Here is a 22,822-nt window from a genome sequence, read left to right as displayed (position 1 = left end):
AGATGTGAGGTCAGAGTCTGTCTGTATCCCAATCTTGAGTCAGACTGGTTCTATTTCCAAAATGGAATTTATAAAGTATTATATGACTGCCTGCAGGTTGTGTGCTTTTTAAGTAAAGCAGAATGTAACTGCAAATATAATACCACAAATACAAATTCACCCTATAAAAACTTTGTGTGTGCATGCAGGAGAGAAAGACAGGGTGAGTGTGTGCATACCAGTGTGTGAGTGAATGCACGCAAGAGAATGTGTGCCTGCATGTGTGCAAGCTTGGTAAAGTAGGTGTGTGGTTGTGTTGGGATAGAAGCCTATGAGAGGGTGTGAGTGTGCATGAGAGAGCTTACGTATGAGAGAGGTCTGCGAGAGTGTGAGTGTAAGAAAGAGTGTGTGTATGTGTGAGAGAGAGTGTATGGTGCAGTGGGGTCACCTTTAGTGTGACATGCACCCAAGGTCCCGGTTCAGGCCATCCTCATGGGTACCGAACTTGGCTATTTGCATATACGTTCTACTTTGCTAATAAAATGCATAAATTACAGGCAGTCAATCCATGTAATGTTTTGTAAATTCCACTTTGGAAATAGAACCAGTCTGACTCAAGATTGGGATACAGACAGACTCTGACCTCACACCTTTAATGTATTGTCTGAGCAGAGATGGCACCTTTTGTTATAAAACCTTAAGTTACCTTGAGAATGTGATTTAAAAGTTCTGGGATTTGCATATTAAAAGAACTGAAACCAGCAGACCCATCCAAAAATATGAAAGACTTAATCTAGGTTTGTCCAACATATTTCAGCTGCATGACACTGTAATGTTGTTAAATGTTCTGTGTCTTATGATCTTATTCGCTACAACCACCTGATGAAAGTGCAGCACTCTGAAAGCTAGTGCTTCAAAATAAACCTGTTGGACTATAACCTGGTGTTGTGTGCTTAACTTAATTTTCTTGTTAGCCAGGGTTAGGCCAGCTTTACAGTTTTAGTTTTATTGCAGAGTGGAATGAGGAATTGTTGCAGTTCCTCTTTAAATATTTGCCTTGTCTATTCACAATCATCCCTTTAAGTAGCACGCCCTGATTGAACATAGCAAGCTGGTGCCTCATTTCATTCTAGTTTCTTTTACTTTGATTCTGAGACTAGGGTTGTGAATCTATCATGACACTCTTCACCTTAATGAAAAATTCTATCATATTATGGTCACATTTTCAGATGGGGCCTCACACAGCTAGATTGCCAATTGTTCCTTTCTGATTACACAAAACCCAATCTAGCCTGTCCTGTCCTTGGTTATTCAACATATTGATCCAGTAAACTATGCCATACATGCATCAGGAGTTCCATCTCTGTGGTATTGTTACTGTTTGATCTGCTCAGTTGTAAATATAAGAGACCGTAGCAAGAATAGGTTGTGTGACCCTGGAAGTTAATCAGTTTAGAAGGTCTCTCGGTTTAGAATTGAAAGATTATCCTATATTATTCCTAACATGCTGGGAAGATTTGTACTGTAACTAACTAGCCAATATTGGCTCTCTCTACAGGCCGTCACATTTGGGCCATTAAAGATGTTATTTGAACATACTTATACAAGCTGTGCCTTTGCATATCCTGCCCTCCTCCACAGGACCTGGACACAGTTGCTCCTTGTTCTGGTTGTCGGTGGAGCAGGTGCGATGACGTAACTGTACTCCTGTCTCCTCACAGGCTGCTGTGCAGGAGCCCCAGTCTGACCACTGGGACCAGAAACTCTGAGAAACTGTCGAACCTGAGATAAAGATCAAACAATTGATTAGTTATGGATCATTGTCCTGCAACATTAAATTATGTTATTTCACAGTTTTTAATTAAAGTGATTCACTTTTGCCTTATTTCTGCAACACCGTGAATCATTCTCTTCTCAATAAATTACCAACAACCTCGGATTTTAATAAAATAAATAATTAGAAAGCCACGGAATTAAAAAAATACTTAAAATCAGAAATGTGAACTTTTAAAAAGCTGACTTTTGGATTACAACAGGTGTTGAAGCTTAACAGCAGGAAGCCATCCAGTGATAGAAGTCGATCAATAACAGTCAGGGAGAGAAGATTAGCTGAGCAGGCTAGGGCCAAATGTAACCTGAGCAATGACAGGATAGAAATCCACAGGAGGTCAGGGGCTTCACATACCTGAACTCAAGGAGAAGTCCAGCAGAAACAAAAACAGACCCCAAACAGTAACTGGGCTGAGGTTGAAAATATACCCAAGGGTAACATCACAGGAAATTCACAAGGTGACTGGTTACTAAACATTTGCGCTTGGTCTTTAGTTAGAATAGAATTGAATGTATAAGAGTAAGGTAAGGTGTTTAGTATCCATTGAATATTCATGAAGCTAGGGGAGGTAAACATATTGGGAGTCATTTAAAGACAAGTAAGCAGGGCATGGAATATTCTTCCTGTGCAATGTATCCAACTAGAGCAGTTCAAAATCCAGGTTTTGCATCTGGAGCAGCATCTGCAAGGTTGTGGTCTTGGTGGCAAACATGTGCTGTGAAGTGGTCACGCCACAGATAAAGGGTAGAACTGAAAATGTGTTGCTGGAAAAGCGCAGCAGGTCAGGCAGCATCCAGGGAACAGGAGAATTGACGTTTCGGGCATAAGCCCTTCTTCAGGAATGAGGAAAGTTTGTCCAGCAGGCTAAGATAAAAGGTAGGGAGGAGGGACTTGGGGGAGGGGCGTCGGAAATGTGATAGGTGGAAAGAGGTCAAGGTGAGGGTGATAGGTCAGACTGGGGTGGGGGCGGAGAGGTCGGGAAGAAGATTGCAGGTTAGGAAGGCGGTGCTGAATTTGATGGATTTAACTGAGACAGGGTGGGGGGAGGGGAAATGAGGAAACTGGTGAAATCCGAGTTCATCCCTTGTGGTTGGAGGGTTCCTAGCCGGAAGATGAGGCGTTCTTCCTCCAACCGTCGTTTTGTTGTGGTCTGACGATGGAGGAGTCCAAAGACCTGCATATCCTTGGTGGAGTGGGAGGGGGAATTGAAATGTTGAGCTACAGGGTGGTTGGGTTGGTTGGTCCGGGGGATTGGTGGGATGGTAGGTGAGGACCAGTGGGGTTCTGTCCTGGTGGCGGTTGGAGGGGCGGGGTTCAAGGGCGGAGGAGCGGGAAGTGGAAGAGATGCGGTGGACGGCATCGTCGACCACGTCGGGGGGGAAATTGCGGTCCTTGAAGAAGGAGGCCATCTGGGTTGTGCGTTTTTGGAACTGGTCCTCCTGGGAGCAGATGCGGCGGAGTCGAAGGAATTGGGAGAATGGGATGGCGTTTTTACAGGGGGCAGGATGGGAGGAGGTGTAGTCCAGGTAGCTGTGGGAGTCGGTCGGTTTGTAGTAGATGTCCGTGTTGATTCTGTCGCCAGAGATAGAAATAGAAAGGTCGAGGAAGGGGAGGGAGGAATCTGAGTCTGTCCAGGTGAATTTGAGGTCGGGGTGGAAGGTGTTGGTGAAGTGGATGAACTGTTCAACTTCCTCGTGGGAGCACGAGGCGGTGCCGATACAGTCATCGATGTATACAGCCCCTCCAACCGCCACCAGGACAGAACCCCACTGGTCCTCACCTACCACCCCACCAATCTCCATGTACAGCGCATCATCTGCCGTCATTTCCGCTACCTCCAAACGGACCCCACCACCAAGGACATATTTCCCTCCCCTCCCCTATCAGCATTCCGTAAAGACCACTCCCTCCGTGACTCCCTCGTCAGATCCACACCCCCCACCAACCCAACCTTCACTCCCGGCACCTTCCCCTGCAACCGCAGGAGGTGCAAGACTTGCGCCCACACCTCCCCCCTCACCTCCCTCCAAGGCCCAAAGGAAACTTCCATATCCGCCACAGATTCACCTGCACCTCCACACATATCATCTATTGCATCCTCTGCACCCGATGTGGCCTCCTCTATATTGGGGAGACAGGCCGGCTACTTGCGGAGCGTTTCAGAGAACACCTCTGGGACACCCGGACCAACCAACCCAACCACCCTGTAGCTCAACATTTCAATTCCCCCTCCCACTCCACCAAGGATATGCAGGTCTTTGGACTCCTCCATCGTCAGACCACAACAAAACGACGGTTGGAGGGAGAACGCCTCTTCTTCCGGCTAGGAACCCTCCAACCACAAGGGATGAACTCGGATTTCACCAGTTTCCTCATTTCCCCTCCCCCCACCCTGTCTCAGTCAAATCCATCAAATTCAGCACCGTCTTCCTAACCTGCAATCTTCTTCCCGACCTCTCCGCCCCCACCCCAGTCTGACCTATCACCCTCACCTTGACCTCTTTCCACCTATCACATTTCCGACGCCCCTCCCCCAAGTCCCTCCTCCCTACCTTTTATCTTAGCCTGCTGGACAAACTTTCCTCATTCCTGAAGAAGGGCTTATGCCCGAAACGTCAATTCTCCTGTTCCCTGGATGCTGCCTGACCTGCTGCGCTTTTCCAGCAACACATTTTCAGCTCTGATCTCCAGCATCTGCAGCCCTCACTTTCTCCTCACAGATAAAGGGTGAACAGGCAAGAAAAAAAAAAAAAGAGTAAAATGACAAGCAGTTAGTACAGGAATCCTCTGGGGCCATGTCTCTCTCCTAACAGATTTTCCATTTTGGAGATTACTGTGGGAGACAGTGTTTCAGGTTAATTCAGTGAGAACCAAGTCCATGGGACCAGGAGTGAATAGTTCAGCTCTATGGGAGTAAGGAGGGGTGCAAAAGACAGTGAGAGCAAAAGTGATCAGGGATTCAATTGTAAGGGAAATAGATAGAAGTTTCTCCAGTGATAAACATAACATCTGGACAGTGTGTTACATGCCTGGTGTGGAGAATCAAGGATGTCATTGAGTGTCTGCTGAACATTCTGAAGGGGGACAGTACATTGTTTAGAGAACAAGATCACCTGTGATAAAGGATGATGGGGTCTTGGAGACATTTACAGAATAGAAGGAGGTCATTCAGCTCATGGAACAGTCCAGTCAGTTCTATTCTCCATATCTAAATAGTGTTTTTTTTTAAATCATTCATGCCATGTGCATGTCACTGGCTGGGCCAGCATTTATTGCTGGTCCCTATTGTCCCTTGAGAAGGTGGTGGTGAGCTGCCTACTTGAATCACTGCAGTAAGAGTGCTATATTTAGACCCACATTACTGTTAAGGAGAGAATTCCAGGATTTTGATCCAGTGATATGATAGGAATGATGATGCATTTAAGTCAGTTTGGGGAGTGGCTTGGAGGGGAACTTACAGGTGGTGGTGTCCCTATGTATTTGCTGCCCTTGTCCTTCCAGATGAAAGTGACCATGAGTTTGGAAGGTGCTGTCTAAAAGATCTTTGGTGGATTCCTGCAGTGCATCTTGTAGAGGGTACATACTCCTGTTATGGAGTGTTAGTAGTGAAGGGAGTAGATATACTGCATATCTTGTGGGCTGCTTTGTCCTGGATGGTGTCAAGCTCCTTCAGTGTTTTTGGAGCTGCATTAATATAGCCGGGTAGGGAGTATTCCATTACACTCTTGACTTGTGCCTTGTCAATGTTGAACAGGATTTGGGGAGTGAGAAGGTGATTTAGAACATCGTGCAGGCCCTTCCACCCTTGATGTTGCGCAGACCTGTGAAACCAATCTGAAGCCCATCTGACCTGCACTCTTCCATTTTCATCTGTTATGTTTATCCAATGACCATTTAAATGCCCTTAAAGTTGGCAAGTCCACTACAATTGCAGGCAGGGCTTTCCATGCCATTACTACAGAGTAAAGAAACTACCTCTTAACATCTGTCCATTACTTATCACCCCTCAATTTAAGGCTATGTCCCCTCATACTAATCATCACCATCTGAGGAAAAAGGATCTCACCATCCACCCTATCTAATCCTCTGATCATCTTGTATGTCTCAATTAAGTCACCTCTCAACCCTCTTCTCTAATAAAAACAGCCTCAAGTCCCTCAGAAGACAGTCTCTTCATACCAGTCAACATCACGGCAAGTCTTCTCTGCACCCTTTCCAATGCTTCCAGGTCCTTCCTTTAATGCAGCAACCAGAACTGTACGCAATACTTCAACGGCGGTCACACCAGAGTTCTGTACAGCTGCAACATGATCTCATAGCTCTGAAACTCAATCAATCTACCAATAAGAGCAACACACTGTATACCTTCTTAACAGCCTATCAACCTAAGTGGCAACTTTCAAGGATCTATTGCAATGGACACAGATCTCTATGCTCATCTACACTACCATTAGCCCAGTACTCTGTATTCATGTTACTCCTTCCAAAGTGAATCATCTCACTTTTCCACATTAAACTCTATTTGCTACTGCTTAGCCCAGTTCTGCAGCTTATCTATGTCCCTCTGTAACCTGCAACATCCTTCAGTACTATTCACAACTCCACCGACTTTAATGTCATCCGCAAATTTACTAACCCATCCTTCTACATCCTCATTCAGGTCATTTATAAAAATGACAAACAGAAGTGGCCCCAAAACAGATCATTGTGGTACACCACTAGTAACTGAACTCCAGGATAAACATTTTCAATCAACCACCACCCGGTCCTCTTTCAGCGAGCCAATTTCTGATCCAAACCACTAAATCACCCTCAATCCCATGTCTCTGTATTTTCTGAAATAGCCCACCGTGGGGAACCTTATCAAATGCCTTACTGAAATCCATATACACCACAACCACTTTACCTTCATCCACCTGTTTGGTCACCTTCTCAAAGAATTCAATAAGGTTTGTGAGGCACAACCTTACCTTTACAAAACAGTGTTGACTATCCCTAATCAACTTATTCCTTCATAGGATTTATAATCATCTCTCTTATAACCCTTTCCAATACTTTATCCACAACAGATGATTCATTGGTCTATAATTACCAGGGTTGTTTCTACTCCCCTTTTTGAATAAGAACAACATTTGCTATCCTCCAGTCTTCTGGCACTATTCCTGTAGACTATGATGACATAAAGATTCAAGTGCCCTAACTGAGTCTTCACAGCTCATCCTAACATAAGCCTTCTTCCTCTTGACAAGAGATTCAATTGCTGATGACACCTTCCATCACCTTACTGATGATAGAGAGTAGACTGGGTCTGCAATTTCTGGATTAGTAGTGCTGGAAGAGCACAGCAGTTCAGGCAGCATCCGAGGACAGGCAAAATCGACGTTTCGGGCAAAAGCCCTTCATCAGGAATGGGTCTGCAATTGGCCAGGTTGGATTTGTCCTGATTTTGGTGTGTAGGGTGCACCTGAACAATTTTCCAAACTATCAGGTAGATGCCAGAGTTGTAGACATATTGGAATCGAGGAACAGCAAGTTCTGGAGCACATCTCTTCATTTATATTGTGGGAATCTTATCAGGGCCTGCAACCTTTGCAGTATTTGGTGCCTTCGGTTGGTTCCTGGTATCATGAGGCTGGAGATTAGATTAGATTAGATTAGATTACTTACAGTATGGAAACAGGCCCTTCGGCCCAACAAGTCCACACCGCCCCGCCGAAGCGTAACCCACCCATACCCCTACATTTACCCCTTACCTAACACTATGGACAATTTAGCATGGCCAATTCACCTGACCTGCACATCTTTGGACTGTGGGAGGAAACCGGAGCACCCGGAGGAAACCCACGCACACACGGGGAGAACGTGCAAACTCCACACAGTCAGTCGCCTGAGGCGGGAATTGAACCCGGGTCTCTGGCGCTGTGAGGCAGCAGTGCTAACCACTGTGCCACCGTGCCGCCCACTAACAAGAGACAAGATCTGACAAGAGACCCACTTTATATCCTCCAGGAAAGTCTGTTGGAATTTAATGCCACTCGGGCTCTTAAATTGGCATCATCAGGCCTTTCCTGGGATCAAGGGCCTATGAGGCCAGCAGTTCTTGTCAGTTTTCAATGACAGTGAATCTGGAGAGACGAAAGGCAAAAGATGGAAAATTAAAGACCGATTAGCCTAACCTTGGTCATGGCTAAGATCCTGGAATGCATTGTGAATGATGAGATTTCTGAATACTTGGAAGAGCATGGTAAAATAGGGCAAAGTCAGTGTGGTTTCATCAAGGGGAGATCATGCCTGACAAATCTGTTAGAATTCTTTGAGGAAGTAATGAGCAGGTTAGACCAAGGAGAACCAATGGATGTTATCTACCTGGACTTCAAAAAGGCCTTTGACAAAGTGCCACACAGGAGGCTACTGAGTAAAGATAAGGGCCCATGGTGTCAGGGGCAAGGTGCTAGCATGGATAGATGCTGGACTGTCTGGCAGAAAGCAGAGAGTAGGAATGAAAAGGTCCTTTTTAAGATGGTAGTCGGTGACAAGCAGTGTTCTGCAAGGCTCAATGTTAGGACCACAACTTTTCACTTTATGCATTAACGATCTAGATGAAGGAACTCAGGGCATTCTGGCTACATTCACAGATGACACAAAGACAGGTGGAGGGACAGATAGCATTGAGAAGGCAGGGAGGCTGTAGAAGGATCGGACAGGTTAGGTGATTGGACAAAGAGGCAGATGGAGAACAACATGGGAAAATATGAGGTCATGCACTTTGGTAGGAAGAATAAGGCATGGACTATTTTCCAAATAGGGAGAAAATCCAGTAGTCTAAAGTGCAAAAAGATTGGAGGGTTCTAGACCAGGATTCTTTCAAGGTAAACATGAAGCATTGAGTCAGTAGTTAGGGAGGCAAATGCAATGATCGCATTTATTTTGAGAGGATTTAAACATAAAAGCAGGGATGTACTTCTGAGGGAGTATAAGACTTTGGTCAGACGACATTTGGAGTATTGTGCCCAGTTTTGGGCCCCGTATCTCAGGAAGGATGTACTGGCCTTGGAGCATGTTCAGAGGATGCTCACGGTAATGATCCCAGGAATGAAAAACTCAACATGAGGAATGTTTGAGGACTCTGGGTCTATACTCTATGGAGTTTAGAAGAATGAGGGTGGATCTAATTGAAAAATACAGAATACTGAATGGCCTGGACAGAGTGGATGCTGGGGAAATGTTTCCATTGGTAGGAGAGATTAAAACCAGAGGGCGCAGCCTTAGAGTAAATGGGTGATCTTTTAGAATGGAGATAAGGAGAAATCTCTTCAGCTAGAGAGTGGTGTATCTATGAACTTCATTGCCACACATGGCTGTGGAGGCCAGGTTATATTTAAGACGGAGATAGATATGTTCTTGAGTATCAAGGGGATCAAGGGTTACAGAGAGAACACGGGAGAATGGGGTTGAGAAACTTATCAGCCATGATTGAATGAAGGAGCAGACTCAAATGGGCTGAATGATCTAATTTCTGTTCTTATGTCTGATGGTCTTGCATTGTAAAAATTCTATCAGGTCCACTAATATCCTGTTGAGCATTAAATCTGCCATCCTTACCTGATCTGATTTACATGTGACTCCAGACCCACAGCAAATATGGTTGATGGTTCATTGTATGATTTGATGCCACATGGGTTTGGGTTCTTTCCAGATTGGTCAAGGAGAAAGTAACTGTCTTCAAGTTTAGTCTCGAAGATAATAAATATTTCTTATATGTTAACACTAAATACTATTGTATGTAGTAATTATCGATACACCAGGCTCTGAATATATAGCTGAATCAAGTAAAGACAAATCTAGCTTTTTTGTGTATTCATGATCATGTCATCTCGGTGCGTCTTCCAAAGAGAATGCTGCAGTCTGCTTCTGGATTATTCTAACTCCACCCACACTTATTTATGCACTATGATATACAGATCCATGATGGCACGACAGGGTTGCTCCAGTGATCTTACATTCTTACACATCAGTTGATTCTTAACTGTCCTCAGGGGTAAAAACAATGACTGCAGATGCTGGAAACCAGATTCTGGATTAGTGGTGCTGGAAGAGCACAGCAGTTCAGGCAGCATCCAAAGAGCTTCGAAATCGAAGTTCCTGATTAAGGGTTTTTGCCCGAAATGTCGATTTCGAAGCTCCTTGGATGCTGCCTGAACTGCTGTGCTCTTCCAGCACCACTAACCCAGAATCTTAACTGTCCTCAGTCAAGGTAAGTTAGGAACTGATGATAAATATCAGCTTTGCCTGTGAAGTTCACCTCCCATGATATAAAAAAAACTTGCTGCTGTAGACTGAGGTCCTTAGATGAATGATAGTTGGCCATTTAAAGGCCTCATTTGACAGCAGTGCAAGGAATCTGACATGAACCTTCCTGTTCTGATTTAGTCCTTGGTGGTGAGTAGACAGTGGTGTTAAGACATGACACCACCCCTATTCTACCCAGCTCAATAAAACCCATCACCTTTCATTACAATCGAAGAGAAGTGGAGGAATCATATTGGACTGGAAATATCAACTGTTTCTCGATCACCTGGTGCTGCCAGACCTACTGAGTTTCTCCAGTTGTCATGGCGGGATTTGAATTAATTTCCCAAAATATTCACCTGACTCGTTGTTACTCACCCAATAATTTTACTATGATCCCATGTTCCCTCAAATCCAGTATAAAAGATCTGACTTTTACAAGTTGCAAAATAGTTTTCTACTGAAACTGAGAGTGTTGCTTACGTTTGGGACATCTGAATCGGACAGCATAATTTGAACAAGGTTTTCCTGAAAGTTGTTCCTTGTTGAGACACCAGAAACCAAGCTGAGGGTTGAGGTGCACAACCTCTCCTGTCATTGTGGCAGGGACCCCATGTATAGTGCGAGCTTCAACAGCAACTGGTCTCAGACATATTCTTTCCCCATAATAACGTTGGATTGCAACAAGCTGTTCATAGTCTCCACTCCCACCAGGATGATCAACATTAAACCAGGATGTCCATTCCCAATGACCTGGAAAAAAAAATGCAGAATGGATTCATTCCATGGAACTAATCTCACATGGACGATCTAGTGTGTAGAAGTCAGCAACTTTAATCAAGACTAAACAATCTGAAACCTTGATCAGAATCAGAGTTGCTCCAGCAGAGGAGGCGGCCAGCTCTACAAATGATTATTTCACCTTGTCCCATTTTCTTATCTTCTCCTGGGAACACTTAATATTCTTTTTAAATAACTGCCTCATCACAATTTCAAAAGCTCAATTGAATCTGCCTCTACCATAGTATCAGGAAGTGCATTCTGGTCCTAACCAGCTATCATGTGGGCTTTTCTTCATATCACTTCTGCTCCTTTTGCCAATGATGTTACATCTGTGTCTTGTTATTGATCCTTTCCTCATCACTGGCGCCATTCTCCAAAACCTTCACATCCTTCCCAGAGGTGTGACATCCAGAACTGGACACACTACACTAGCTGAGGCCAAGTGAACATCTTCTACAATTTCAACATAGCCTTACGCACTTATACTCTATGGTCTGATCAATGAAATCTAGGCTACTGTATGATTTAGGAATGGCGCTCTCTACTTGTCATGCCACTACTAATGACTTAGGCACATATACATGTGGGTCTTTTTGCTCCTGCAGATCGTTTCGGAATCGTGCTCTTTAGTTTGTCTTGCCATATGTTTCCTACAAACTATTATCCCTCAAAATGTGCTTCATTGAATTTCATCTGTTACCTATCCACCTACTTCACTGAATTGTCACTGTCTTTTTAAAGTCCTATACTATCTTCTTCAGTTTACAATACTTTCAAGTTTTGTTTTATCTGCAAATTGAGAGATTTTGCCCTGTATACCAAGGTCTAGATTATTGATGTACGTCAGAGAATGAGGTAGGACTGTTAAATTAAACTGCATTTATTTTCTTGCAAGACACCCAACAGTTAAGGCAGACAAACTCAGGGCATGGTTGGGAACATGGGACTGTGATATCATAGTGATTATAGATGTGGCTCAGGGATGGAGAGGACTAGCCGCTTGATGTTCCAGGGTATAGATGCTACACAGAAAAAAGAAAGAATCGAAAAAGGGGGCAAGAGGGGTATGGGAGTGGTGTTTTTGATTACGGATAACATTACAGCTGTAGGGAGGATATTCCTGGGAGTACGTCCAGGGAAGTTATTTGGGTGGAACAGAGATACAAGAAAGGGATGGTTACCTTATGGGATTGTACAATAGACTCCACCCACAATAGTCAGCAGGAAATTGAGAAATAAATTTGAAAGAAGATCTCAGTTATCTGTAAGAATAACAGGATGGTTATGGTAGGGGTTTTTAACTTTGCAAATATAAACTGGGACTGCCTTAATGTTAAGGGCTTGGATAGAGGCGAATTTGTTAAGTGTGTACAAGAGAATTTTCTGATTTGGTAAGTGGATGTACCTATTAGAGAAGGTGCAAAACTTGACCTACTCTTGGGAAATTAAGGCACAGCAGGTGACAGAGGTATCTCTGGGGGAGCACTTGGGGCTAGTGATCATTATTCTATTTGTTTTAAAATAGTGATGGAGGATAGACTGGATATAAAAGCTAAAGTTCTAAATTGGAGGAAGACCAATTTTGATGATATTAGACAAGAACTTTCAAAAGTTGATTGGTGAGGTATGGATACTTGCAAGGAAAGGGGTGGCTGGAGAATGGGAAGTCTTCAAAAATGAGATAATGAGAGTTCAAAGTGCAAAGATAGTATATTCCTGTTACAGTAAAGGGCAATGCTGATGGGTGTAGGGAATGCTGGATAACTAGAGAAATTGAGATTTTGGTCAAGAAAAAGGAAGCATATGTCATGTATAGACAGCAGCAATTGAGTGAATCACTAAAAAGAGTGTAAAGGCAGTAGAAGTATACTTAAGAGGGAAATCAGTAGGACAAAAAGGGGACATGAGGTAACATGAGGCAAATAGAGTGAAGGAGAAACCAAAGGATTTTTACAAATACATTAAGGACAAAAGAGTAACTAGGGCCCCTTAAATTTCAGAGTTGAGAGCCCCTCATTCCTGATGAAGGGCTTCTGCCCAAAACATTTATTCTTCTGCTCCTCAGATGCTGCCTGACCTGCTGTGCTTTTCCAGCACCACACTCTTGACTCTGATGCCCAGCATCTGCAGTCCTCACTTTCCCCTTAAAGATCAGAAGGCAGCCTACATGTGGAACTGCAGGAGGTGGGAGAAATACTAAATGAGTATTTTGCATCGGTGATTATTGTGGAGAAGATATGGTAGACAGATAACGTGGGGAAATAAATAGTGACATATTGAAAAAATGTCCATATTACAGAGGACATGGTGATGGACATCTTAAAACACATAGATGGTAAATCCTCAGGACTGATCAGGTGTACCCTAGAATTCTATGATAAGCTAGGGAAGTGATTGCTGCGCCCCTTGCTGAGATATTTGTATCAACGATAGTCACAGGGGAGGTGCTGGAAGACTGGAAGGTTGCTGATGTGGTGTCACTATTTAAGAAAGGTGGTAAGGAAAAGACAGGGAACTATAGACCAGTGAGCCTGACATCAGTGGTGGACAAGTTTTTGGAGGGGATCCTGATGTACAGGAGTTACATGTATTTGGAAAGGCAAGGATTAGGGATAGTCAACACAGCTTTGTGTAGGAAATCGTATCTCATTAACTTGATTGAATGTTTTGAACCAGGGGACAAACAGGATTAATGAAGGCAGAGCGAGGGACCTGATGTATATGGACTTCAGTAAGGTGTCTGACAAGGTTCCACATGGTAGACTGGTTGGTAAGGTTAGATCTCATTGAATACAGAAGAACTAGCCATTTGTATGCAGAATTGGCTTGAAGGGAAAAGACAGAGGGTGAGGGTAGAGGGTTGCTTTTCAGACTGGAGGCCTGTGACCAGCAGTGTGCCGCAAGATTCAGTGCTGGATCCACTGTTTTTAATGGTTTGGATGTGAACATAGAGGATGTGTTTAGTAATTTTGCAGATAACACCAAATTGGAGGTGTTATAGACAGCGAAGGAGTTTACCTCAGGACCTTGATCAGCTGGTTCAATGGGCCGAGAAATGGAAGATGAAGTTTAACATAGATAATTGTGTGGTGCTGCATTTTGGAAAGGCAAATCATGGCAGGACGTATACCCTATACTGGAGAGTGTTGCTGAACAAAGATACCTTGAGGTGCAGGTTCACAGTTCCTTAAAAGTGAAATTGCAGGTAGACAGGATAGTGAAGTTGGCGTTTGGTATGCTTGCCTTTTTGATCAGGGTGGAGAAAGTGAGGTCTGCAGATGCTGGAGATCAGAGCTGGAAAGGTGTTGCTGGAAAAGCGCAGCAGGTCAGGCAGCATCCAGGGAACAGGAGAATCGACGTTTCGGGCATAAGCCCTTCTTCAGGAATGGGGAAAGTTTGTACAGCAGGCTAAGATAAAAGGTAGGGAGGAGGGACTTGGGGGGAGGGGCGTCGGAAATGTGATAGGTGGAAAGAGGTCAAGGTGAGGGTGATAGGTCAGACTGGGGTGGGGGCGGAGAGGTCGGGAAGAAGATCTCAGGTTAGGAAGGCGGTGCTGAATTTGATGGATTTGACTGAGACAGGGTGGGGGGAGGGGAAATGAGGAAACTGGTGAAATCCGAGTTCATCCCTTGTGGTTGGAGGGTTCCTAGCCGGAAGATGAGGCGTTCTTCCTCCAACCGTCGTTTTGTTGTGGTCTGACGATGGAGGAGTCCAAAGACCTGCATATCCTTGGTGGAGTGGGAGGGGGAATTGAAATGTTGAGCTACAGGGTGGTTGGGTTGGTTGGTCCGGGTGTCCCAGAGGTGTTCTCTGAAACGCTCCGCAAGTAGCCGGCCTGTCTCCCCAATATAGAGGAGGCCACATCGGGTGCAGAGGATGCAATAGATGATATGTGTGGAGGTGCAGGTGAATCTGTGACGGATATGGAAGTTTCCTTTGGGGCCTTGGAGGGAGGTGAGGGGGGAGGTGTGGGCGCAAGTCTTGCACCTCCTGCGGTTGCAGGGGAAGGTGCCGGGAGTGGAGGTTGGGTTGGTGGGGGGTGTGGATCTGACGAGGGAGTCACGGAGGGAGTGGTCTTTACGGAATGCTGATAGGGGAGGGGAGGGAAATATATCCTTGGTGGTGGGGTCCGTTTGGAGGTAGCGGAAATGACGGCGGATGATGCGCTGTACATGGAGATTGGTGGGGTGGTAGGTGAGGACCAGTAGGGTTCTGTCCTGGTGGCGGTTGGAGGGGCGGGGTTCAAGGGCGGAGGAGCGGGAAGTGGAAGAGATGCGGTGGACGGCATCGTCGACCACGTCGGGGGGGAAATTGCAGTCCTTGAAGAAGGAGGCCATCTGGGTTGTGCGTTTTTGGAACTGGTCCTCCTGGGAGCAGATGCGGCGGAGTCGAAGGACTTGGGAGAATGGGATGGCGTTTTTACAGGGGGCAGGATGGGAGGAGGTGTAGTCCAGGTAGCTGTGGGAGTCGGTCGGTTTGTAGTAGATGTCCGTGTTGATTCGGTCGCCTGAGATAGAAATAGAAAGGTCGAGGAAGGGGAGGGAGGAATCTGAGACTGTCCAGGTGAATTTGAGGTCGGGGTGGAAGGTGTTGGTGAAGTGGATGAACTGTTCAACTTCCTCGTGGGAGCACGAGGCGGCGCCGATACAGTCATCGATGTAGCGGAGGAAAAGGTGAGGGGTGGGGCCAGTGTAGTTGCGGAAGATGGATTGTTCCACATATCCTACGAAGAGGCAGGCATAGCTGGGGCCCATGCGGGTGCCCATGGCTACTCCTTTCATTTGGAGGATTGGAAAGAGAAGTTGTTCAGGGTGAGGACCCCTCCAACCGCCACCAGGACAGAACCCCACTGGTCCTCACCTACCACCCCACCAATCTCCATGTACAGCGCATCATCCGCCGTCATTTCCGCTACCTCCAAACGGACCCCACCACCAAGGATATATTTCCCTCCCCTCCCCTATCAGCATTCCGTAAAGACCACTCCCTCCGTGACTCCCTCGTCAGATCCACACCCCCCACCAACCCAACCTCCACTCCCGGCACCTTCCCCTGCAACCGCAGGAGGTGCAAGACTTGCACCCACACCTCCCCCCTCACCTCCCTCCAAGGCCCCAAAGGAAACTTCCATATCCGTCACAGATTCACCTGAACCTCCACACACATCATCTATTGCATCCTCTGCACCCGATGTGGCCTCCTCTATATTGGGGAGACAGGCCGGCTACTTGCGGAGCGTTTCAGAGAACACCTCTGGGACACCCGGACCAACCAACCCAACCACCCTGTAGCTCAACATTTCAATTCCCCCTCCCACTCCACCAAGGATATGCAGGTCTTTGGACTCCTTCATCGTCAGACCACAACAAAACGACGGTTGGAGGAAGAACGCCTCATCTTCCAGCTAGGAACCCTCCAACCACAAGGGATGAACTCGGATTTCACCAGTTTCCTCATTTCCCCTCCCCCCCACCCTGTCTCAGTCAAATCCATCAAATTCAGCACCGCCTTCCTTACCTGAGATCTTCTTCCCGACCTCTCCGTCCCCACCCCAGTCTGGCCTATCACCCTCACCTTGACCTCTTTCCACCTATCACATTTCCGACGCCCCTCCCCCAAGTCCCTCCTCCCTACCTTTTATCTTAGCCTGCTGGACAAACTTTCCCCATTCCTGAAGAAGGGCTTATGCCCGAAACGTCGATTCTCCTGTTCCCTGGATGCTGCTTGACCTGCTGCGCTTTTTCAGCAACACATTTCCAGTTTTTGATCAGGGTATTGAGTATAGGAGGTCATGTTGTGGCTGTATAGGGTAATGGTTAGGCTACTTGAGGAATACTGCGTTCAATTCCGGTCGCTATAGGAAGGATTATTTTGATGTTTAAATGTGTTTTTTGCTTCTGATATGGTAGGCTCATTCAGAAGGTCAGGAGGAATGGGATACAGCGGAACTTAGCTGTCTGGATACAGAATTGGCTGGTTGACAGAAGACAGCGAGTGGTAGTGAAAGGAAAGTATTCTGCCTGGAAGTCAGTGGTGAGTGGTGTTCTACAGGGCTCTGTTTTTGGGCCTCTACTCTGTAATTTTTATTAGTGACTTGGATGAGGAGATCGAAGGATGGGTTAGCAAGTTTGCAGATGACAAAGGTTGGAGGTGTCGTTGACAGTATAGAGGACTTTTGTAGGCTGCAGCGTGACATTGACAGGATGCAGAGATGGGCTGAGAGGTGGCAGATGGAGTTCAACCTGGATAAATGCGAAGCGATGCATTTTGGAAGGTCGAACTTGAAAATTGAGTACAGGATAAAGACAGGATTCTTGGCAGTGTGGAGGAACAGCGGGATCTTGGTGTGCAGGTACATAGATCCCTTAAAATTGCCACCCAAGTGGACAGGGTTGTTAAGAAAGCATATGGTGTTTTGGCTTTCATTAACAGGGGGATTGAGTTTAAGAGCAGTGAGATCTTGTTGCAGCTCTATAAAACTTTGGTTAGACTGCACTTGGAATACTGTGTCCATTTCTGGTCGCCCTATTATAGGAAAGATGTGGATGCTTTTGGACAGGGTTCAGAGGAGGTTTACCAGGATGCTGCCTGGAATGGAGGGCTTATCTTACGAAGAGAGGTTGACTGAGCTCGGACTTTTTTTCATTGGAAAAAAAAGGAAGAGAGGGGACCTAATTGAGGTGTACAAGATAATGAGAGGCATAGATAGAGTTGATAGCCAGAGACTTTTTCCCAGGGCAGAAATTGTTAACACGAGGGGTCATAGCTTGAAGCCGTTTGGCGGAAAGTATTGAGGGGATGTCAGAGGCAGGTTCTTTACGCAGAGAGTTGAGAGAGCATGGAATGCGTTGCCAGCAGCAGTTGTGGAAGCAAGGTCATTGAGGATATTTAAGAGACTGCTGGACATGCATATGGTCACAGAAATTTGAGGGTTTGTACATTAGGTTTACCTTACATGAGGATCAATGGTCGGCACAACATCTTGGGCTGAAGGGCCTGTTCTGTGCTGTACTGTTCTATGTTCTATGATGTTGTAAGACTTGAAAGGGTTCAGAAAAGACTTACAAGGCTATTCTCAGGGTTGGATGGTTTGAGCTATAGAGAGAGGCTGAATAGACTGGAGCATCAGAGGCTAAGGGGTGACCTTATAGAGGTTTATAAAATCATGAAGGACTTTGATAGGATGATAGATGAGGTCTTTTCCCTCTGGCAGGGGAACTAGAGGACATAGGTTTAAGGTGAGGGGGAAAAGATTTAAAATATACCCAAGAGGCAACTTTTTCATGCAGAGGATGGTGCGTAATGGAATGAGCTGCCACAGAAAGTGGTGGAGGCTGGTACAATTACAACATTTGAAAGGTATCTGAATAATATATGAATGGATATGTGAATAGGAAAGGTTTAGAGAGATCAGTCAAATGGGACTAGATTTATCTAGGACATCTGGTGGGCATGGAGGAGTTAGAACAAAGGTCCTGTTTCTGTGCTGTACATCTCTCGGACTCTGACTTTGTGACTGGTCTGTAATTGCTGGGCTTATCCTTGCATCCTTTTTTAAAATTGGGGGGGGGGGTTCCAATTCTCAAGTCCTCTTGCACTATCCTGGAGACTATAAAAGGTTTAAATATTATAGCCAGTGCCTTCTCAATTTCCATTTTCAGTTCAATGCATAAATGTCATCTGGACTCTGGGTTGCCAGCCTGTCCAATCCTTCCTTCCAATCAATTTTGATCCTTTTTAAAGTTGGAATCCCCTCTTCAGTCACTATGTTCTGGTCAGCATCTGCTATTTTTGGCAATGACTATGTAAAGCATTCATTTAATAGTCCAGTCCATGACCCCTACCTCCACATGTACATTCCCTCTCATTCGTAATCATCCAGAATGTTTTACTATTGATCTGCCTATTAAAAGCTTTTGGATGGGCTTTCTTTAAATACTCCCTCTTTGCTTTACTATTTGATTTCTCAGAACCCATTTGAATTTTCTATTTCAGCCTGGTTCTCAATTACATTTTTTTTCTTCGTTATACTTTCTACTTTATCATCCAAAGCAGTTTAGGTTTGTTTGCTCTTCCCTTTTGAGGGAATATAGCTTGACTATGTTGGAACCATCTCCTATTTATAGACAGCCCATTGTTCAGATACAGCTAATTCTGTTAACTTTTGACACATAGGTATTTATCAGAGATCTATTTTTAGCCCACTGATATTAGCTTGCCATCAATTATTCTTTCCAAGGATTATTCATGATCTTTTCCATAGTTAGCCTAAGCCTAGTATTTACAAAACGCATAACAGAAATTCTCCAAGGCTCCTTAGACAGCACCTTCAAAACCATTAACCACTTCCTTTGAGAAGGACAAGAGCAGTAGATACATGGTCAAACATCCCTTTGCAAGTTTCCCTCCAAGCCACTCACCATTCTGACTTGGAAATATGGTCATTCCTTATTGGTCTAACTGTAGCAGGTTTACATGGTATCTCACTACCACCTTCTCCAAGGCAACTGAGGACAGGTAATCAATCAACGCTGGGCCCAGCCAGTGTGCCCACATCCCACGGATGAATTTTTAAAAATCTTTCCCATGCATTAGAAAGACAAACAGGTTTTTGTCCTTTGTTGTACACATGAATCCATTTTAAATTTTAACAGTTTTTTAAAAAAATAATTTTTGAGATTTGAGTTTCATTGTTAAAGTCACTATCTATTTTTCATCACTAGTTATCTGTTGGAAATTGGTAAAGGGCTTTGAGTTGCTGAAGTAAATGCTGATAAAGAGGGTGCTCTAGAATTTTGACAGTGATGATATATTTGCAAATCATGATAATAGGAGGTTTGGTGAGTGAGCAGAGATGTGGCAAATGGAATATAAGTGTGGGAAAATGCAAAATGGTCCATTTGATGTAAAATTAAATTTCTTACAGTGCACAGGTCCAAAATGTCGAGAGATCCATGTGTCTTTGGTCAGTATCTAGGTACAGCAAATAACTAGGAATGCTAATACAATATAAGTTTATTATTAGGGAAATGGAATTCATAATGGTAGGGATATTATGTTTCTGTGATGCAGGACACTGGTGAGACAGTATTTTGGTGTCCTGTATTAGTCTGTGTATTGAAAGAAGGATGTAAATGCATTGGAGGCAGTTCAGAAAAGGCTCATTAGACTAACCTCTAGGATTGAAAGATTGTCTTATGAGCAAAGATTGGACAGACTAGGCTTGTATCTGCTAGGATTGAGAACAGTAACAGACAACTTGATTGAAGCATATAAAATCTTGAAGAGTATTTACTTCATTCAGGGGATGCAGGCTTCTCTGGCTGGTTCAGCATTTATTGTCCATCCATAATTTCCCTAGAAAAAGTGGCGGTTAGCTCTTTTCCTTAACTGCTACTGCCTATTTGGTGAAGGTACATTCACAATGCTGTTGTTGGGATAGGGGGTAGAGAATTTCCAGGATTTGACCCATGACAGTGAAGGAATTGATTAAATATTTCCAAGATTTGACAGTTTAGATGTAGAGAAGATATGTCCTCTTGTGGGAAAAGCTATAACCAAGGGTGACTGTTTAAAAATAATGGATCACCCATTTAAGACAAAAATGAAGAGAAATTCTTTCGGAGTAAGTGGAGTCTTTGGAACTCTCTTCCTCAAAAGAAAGAGAAAGCAAAGTACCGGAGTACTTTTAAAATTGAGGTGATAGATTCTTGACCAGCAAAAGATGAAAGGTTGTCAGTCAGGTGTGAATGTGTTTTTAAATGGCAGAGGCGGCTTGAGGGGCCAAATGGCCTATTACTTTGCATGCTTGATCCATCATTTTTCATATCTAGGCTCCATTGGAGGAAGATATTTCTAGGAAATGCCCTGATGTACGGCCAGAAAAGTTTAAGATTATGTTAACTAAGTATGTAAAAATAGCCACCATAATTCTACAGGCTGTTTTCTCTGTGAAAGATAACTGGGTGTGTTTTAAGCTGATGGTCACGCCCACATCAGATGAGGGGCTAGATTGAGAAGGTGGGACCTTCATGGTAATCTAGGCAATACAAGCCTTGAATGCACTCTGTGGTAACACTATTAAAAACCTGCCATCCAGAGCTAATCAACTCCCAACACGGCCTTGATGGTTATTGTTAAATAAGCAATGTCAATTTGAAATGTGGCGTCTAAACCAGCAGATGGCTTATGTTCCATCCTGACTGAGTGTCTGCAGGTTAGGATTATGAGAGCACATGATACAATTACTGAGTGACCATAAAGTTACACTGATGACATTGATAATGTTGTTACTTTGACTTAGCTGCCGAAAGATCCTGAAATGCAAAAAGTTTCTTTCTCAAAAAATCTTTTAATTCTTATCCAATAGAATAAACCAGTGTCACAAATGTAGAGGGTGTGAGAAGAATATATTTAATATTTCATGTTAAGCCCAATTGTAAGTTATTTCTTTGCAAACCTGTCCTAAATTGGTTAATATTGTAATGCACAATCCCAAATTGTTGTTAATTGTTTTCCAGAACTGTTCCCACAAGCAGAAGCACCAAGTGAAAAGGCAGATGCCACAAACTAGAAAAGTATTTAGAAGCATGATTAGAATATTCTTACACTATCACTTGGGAAATAAATATCTGCCAAAGAACTTTTTCCTTCACTGATAAATTGTTGGCCAATTTAAAAAAAAAAAATCAATAAAACAAGATACTACAAGGGGAAAAAGAATAAAATAAATCCAGCAGTTCTGCATAAACAACCCTGAGTAAATGAAGATTGCTGCATTAAGAAGAAGTTTCAAATTCCAAAGTCATTCCCTGTCAGCATTCTCACTGGGATTAAACTACGTTAGTTAGAAAAAGTACAAGTAAATACATTTCTCAATCAATCAACAACCTGTCAAAAGGACAATGCAAATGCAAGGGGTCGATATGGCATTTGGGCAAATGTTGGTTCAATACCCAATCACTCATAGCTCTCTCACCTAGTGTCCATTTTTACTCCTCCCACACAGAACATTGAACAACAGTACAGAACAGGCCCTTCAGCCCTCGATGTTGCGCTGACCTGTGAACTAATCAAAGCCCATCACCCTAGACTATCCCATCATCATCCATATGCTTATCCAAAGGACTGTTTAAACGCCCCAAATGTAGCTGAGTTAACTACATTGGCAGGCAGGGCATTCCATGCCCTTACCACTCTGAGTGAAGAATCTGCCTTAAACATCTGTCTTAAATCTATCACCCCTCAATTTGCAGCTATGCCCCTTCATACAAGCAGATATCTTCGAGGAAAAGGACTCTCACTATCCACCCCATCTAATTCCCCGATCATCTTGTATGCCTCTTAAAATTACCTCTTAGCCTTCTTCTCTCCAATGAGAACAGACCCAAGTTCCTCAGCCTTTCCTCATAAGACCTTTGCTTCAGACCAGGCAACATCCTGGTAAATCTCGTCTGCACCTTTTCTAGTGCTTCCACATCCTTCCTGTGATGGAGCAACTAGTACTGCACACAATATTCCAAGTGTGGACCCACTAGCGTTTTGTACAGTTGCAGCATGACATCATGGTCTGAAACTCAATCCCTCTCCCAATAAAAGCTAACACACTGTATGCCTTCTTAACAGCACTATCCACCTGGATGACAACTTTCAGGGACCTATGTACATGGACACCAAAATCCCTCTGCACATCCACACTACCAAGAATCTTTCAATTGATCTAGTATTTTGCCTTCCTGTTATTCTTCCCACCTTATTGCGCACACCTTATCATCACGCAAGCTGGGTAAATAGGTATCTGCTCTAGCCAATGCAGAAGCCCACTAACCCTTGTCAGGATCAGTAATTTGATTCACTCCATATCAAGGAACCCCCTAAGTCATTTGATACTGCAAAAGCTGACAACCAGCAATATTAATGAAGACATGTTCCAGAAATCGT

The 22,822-nt window shown here is 44.3% G+C and overlaps 1 protein-coding gene across 3 annotated transcripts in view; it reads right to left on the bottom strand.

The window, feature by feature from the left end:
- Positions 1–22,822, bottom strand: part of cilp (cartilage intermediate layer protein, nucleotide pyrophosphohydrolase) — a 110,612-nt gene that overhangs the window by 39,326 nt on the left and 48,464 nt on the right. For 2 of the 3 annotated variants that reach the window (XM_087981131.1, XM_043674556.2), the window contains 2 exons: positions 10,583–10,852; positions 1,579–1,761 (listed from right to left, as the gene is read on the bottom strand). In XM_087981131.1, coding sequence (XP_087837257.1) covers positions 1,579–1,761; positions 10,583–10,852 — 453 coding nt within the window. The remainder of the gene's footprint in view (positions 1–1,578; positions 1,762–10,582; positions 10,853–22,822) is intronic. The other variant, XM_043674557.2, reaches the window with a different exon arrangement.

This window comes from Chiloscyllium plagiosum, unplaced genomic scaffold, assembly GCF_037043375.1.
Source record: "Chiloscyllium plagiosum isolate Xiang-an unplaced genomic scaffold, Cpla_swu_hap1 HiC_scaffold_39, whole genome shotgun sequence".
In the NCBI taxonomy this organism is placed as follows: domain Eukaryota; kingdom Metazoa; phylum Chordata; class Chondrichthyes; order Orectolobiformes; family Hemiscylliidae; genus Chiloscyllium; species Chiloscyllium plagiosum.
Note: the sequence above shows the minus strand (reverse complement) of the source record. Positions and strands in the feature narration are given on the sequence as shown.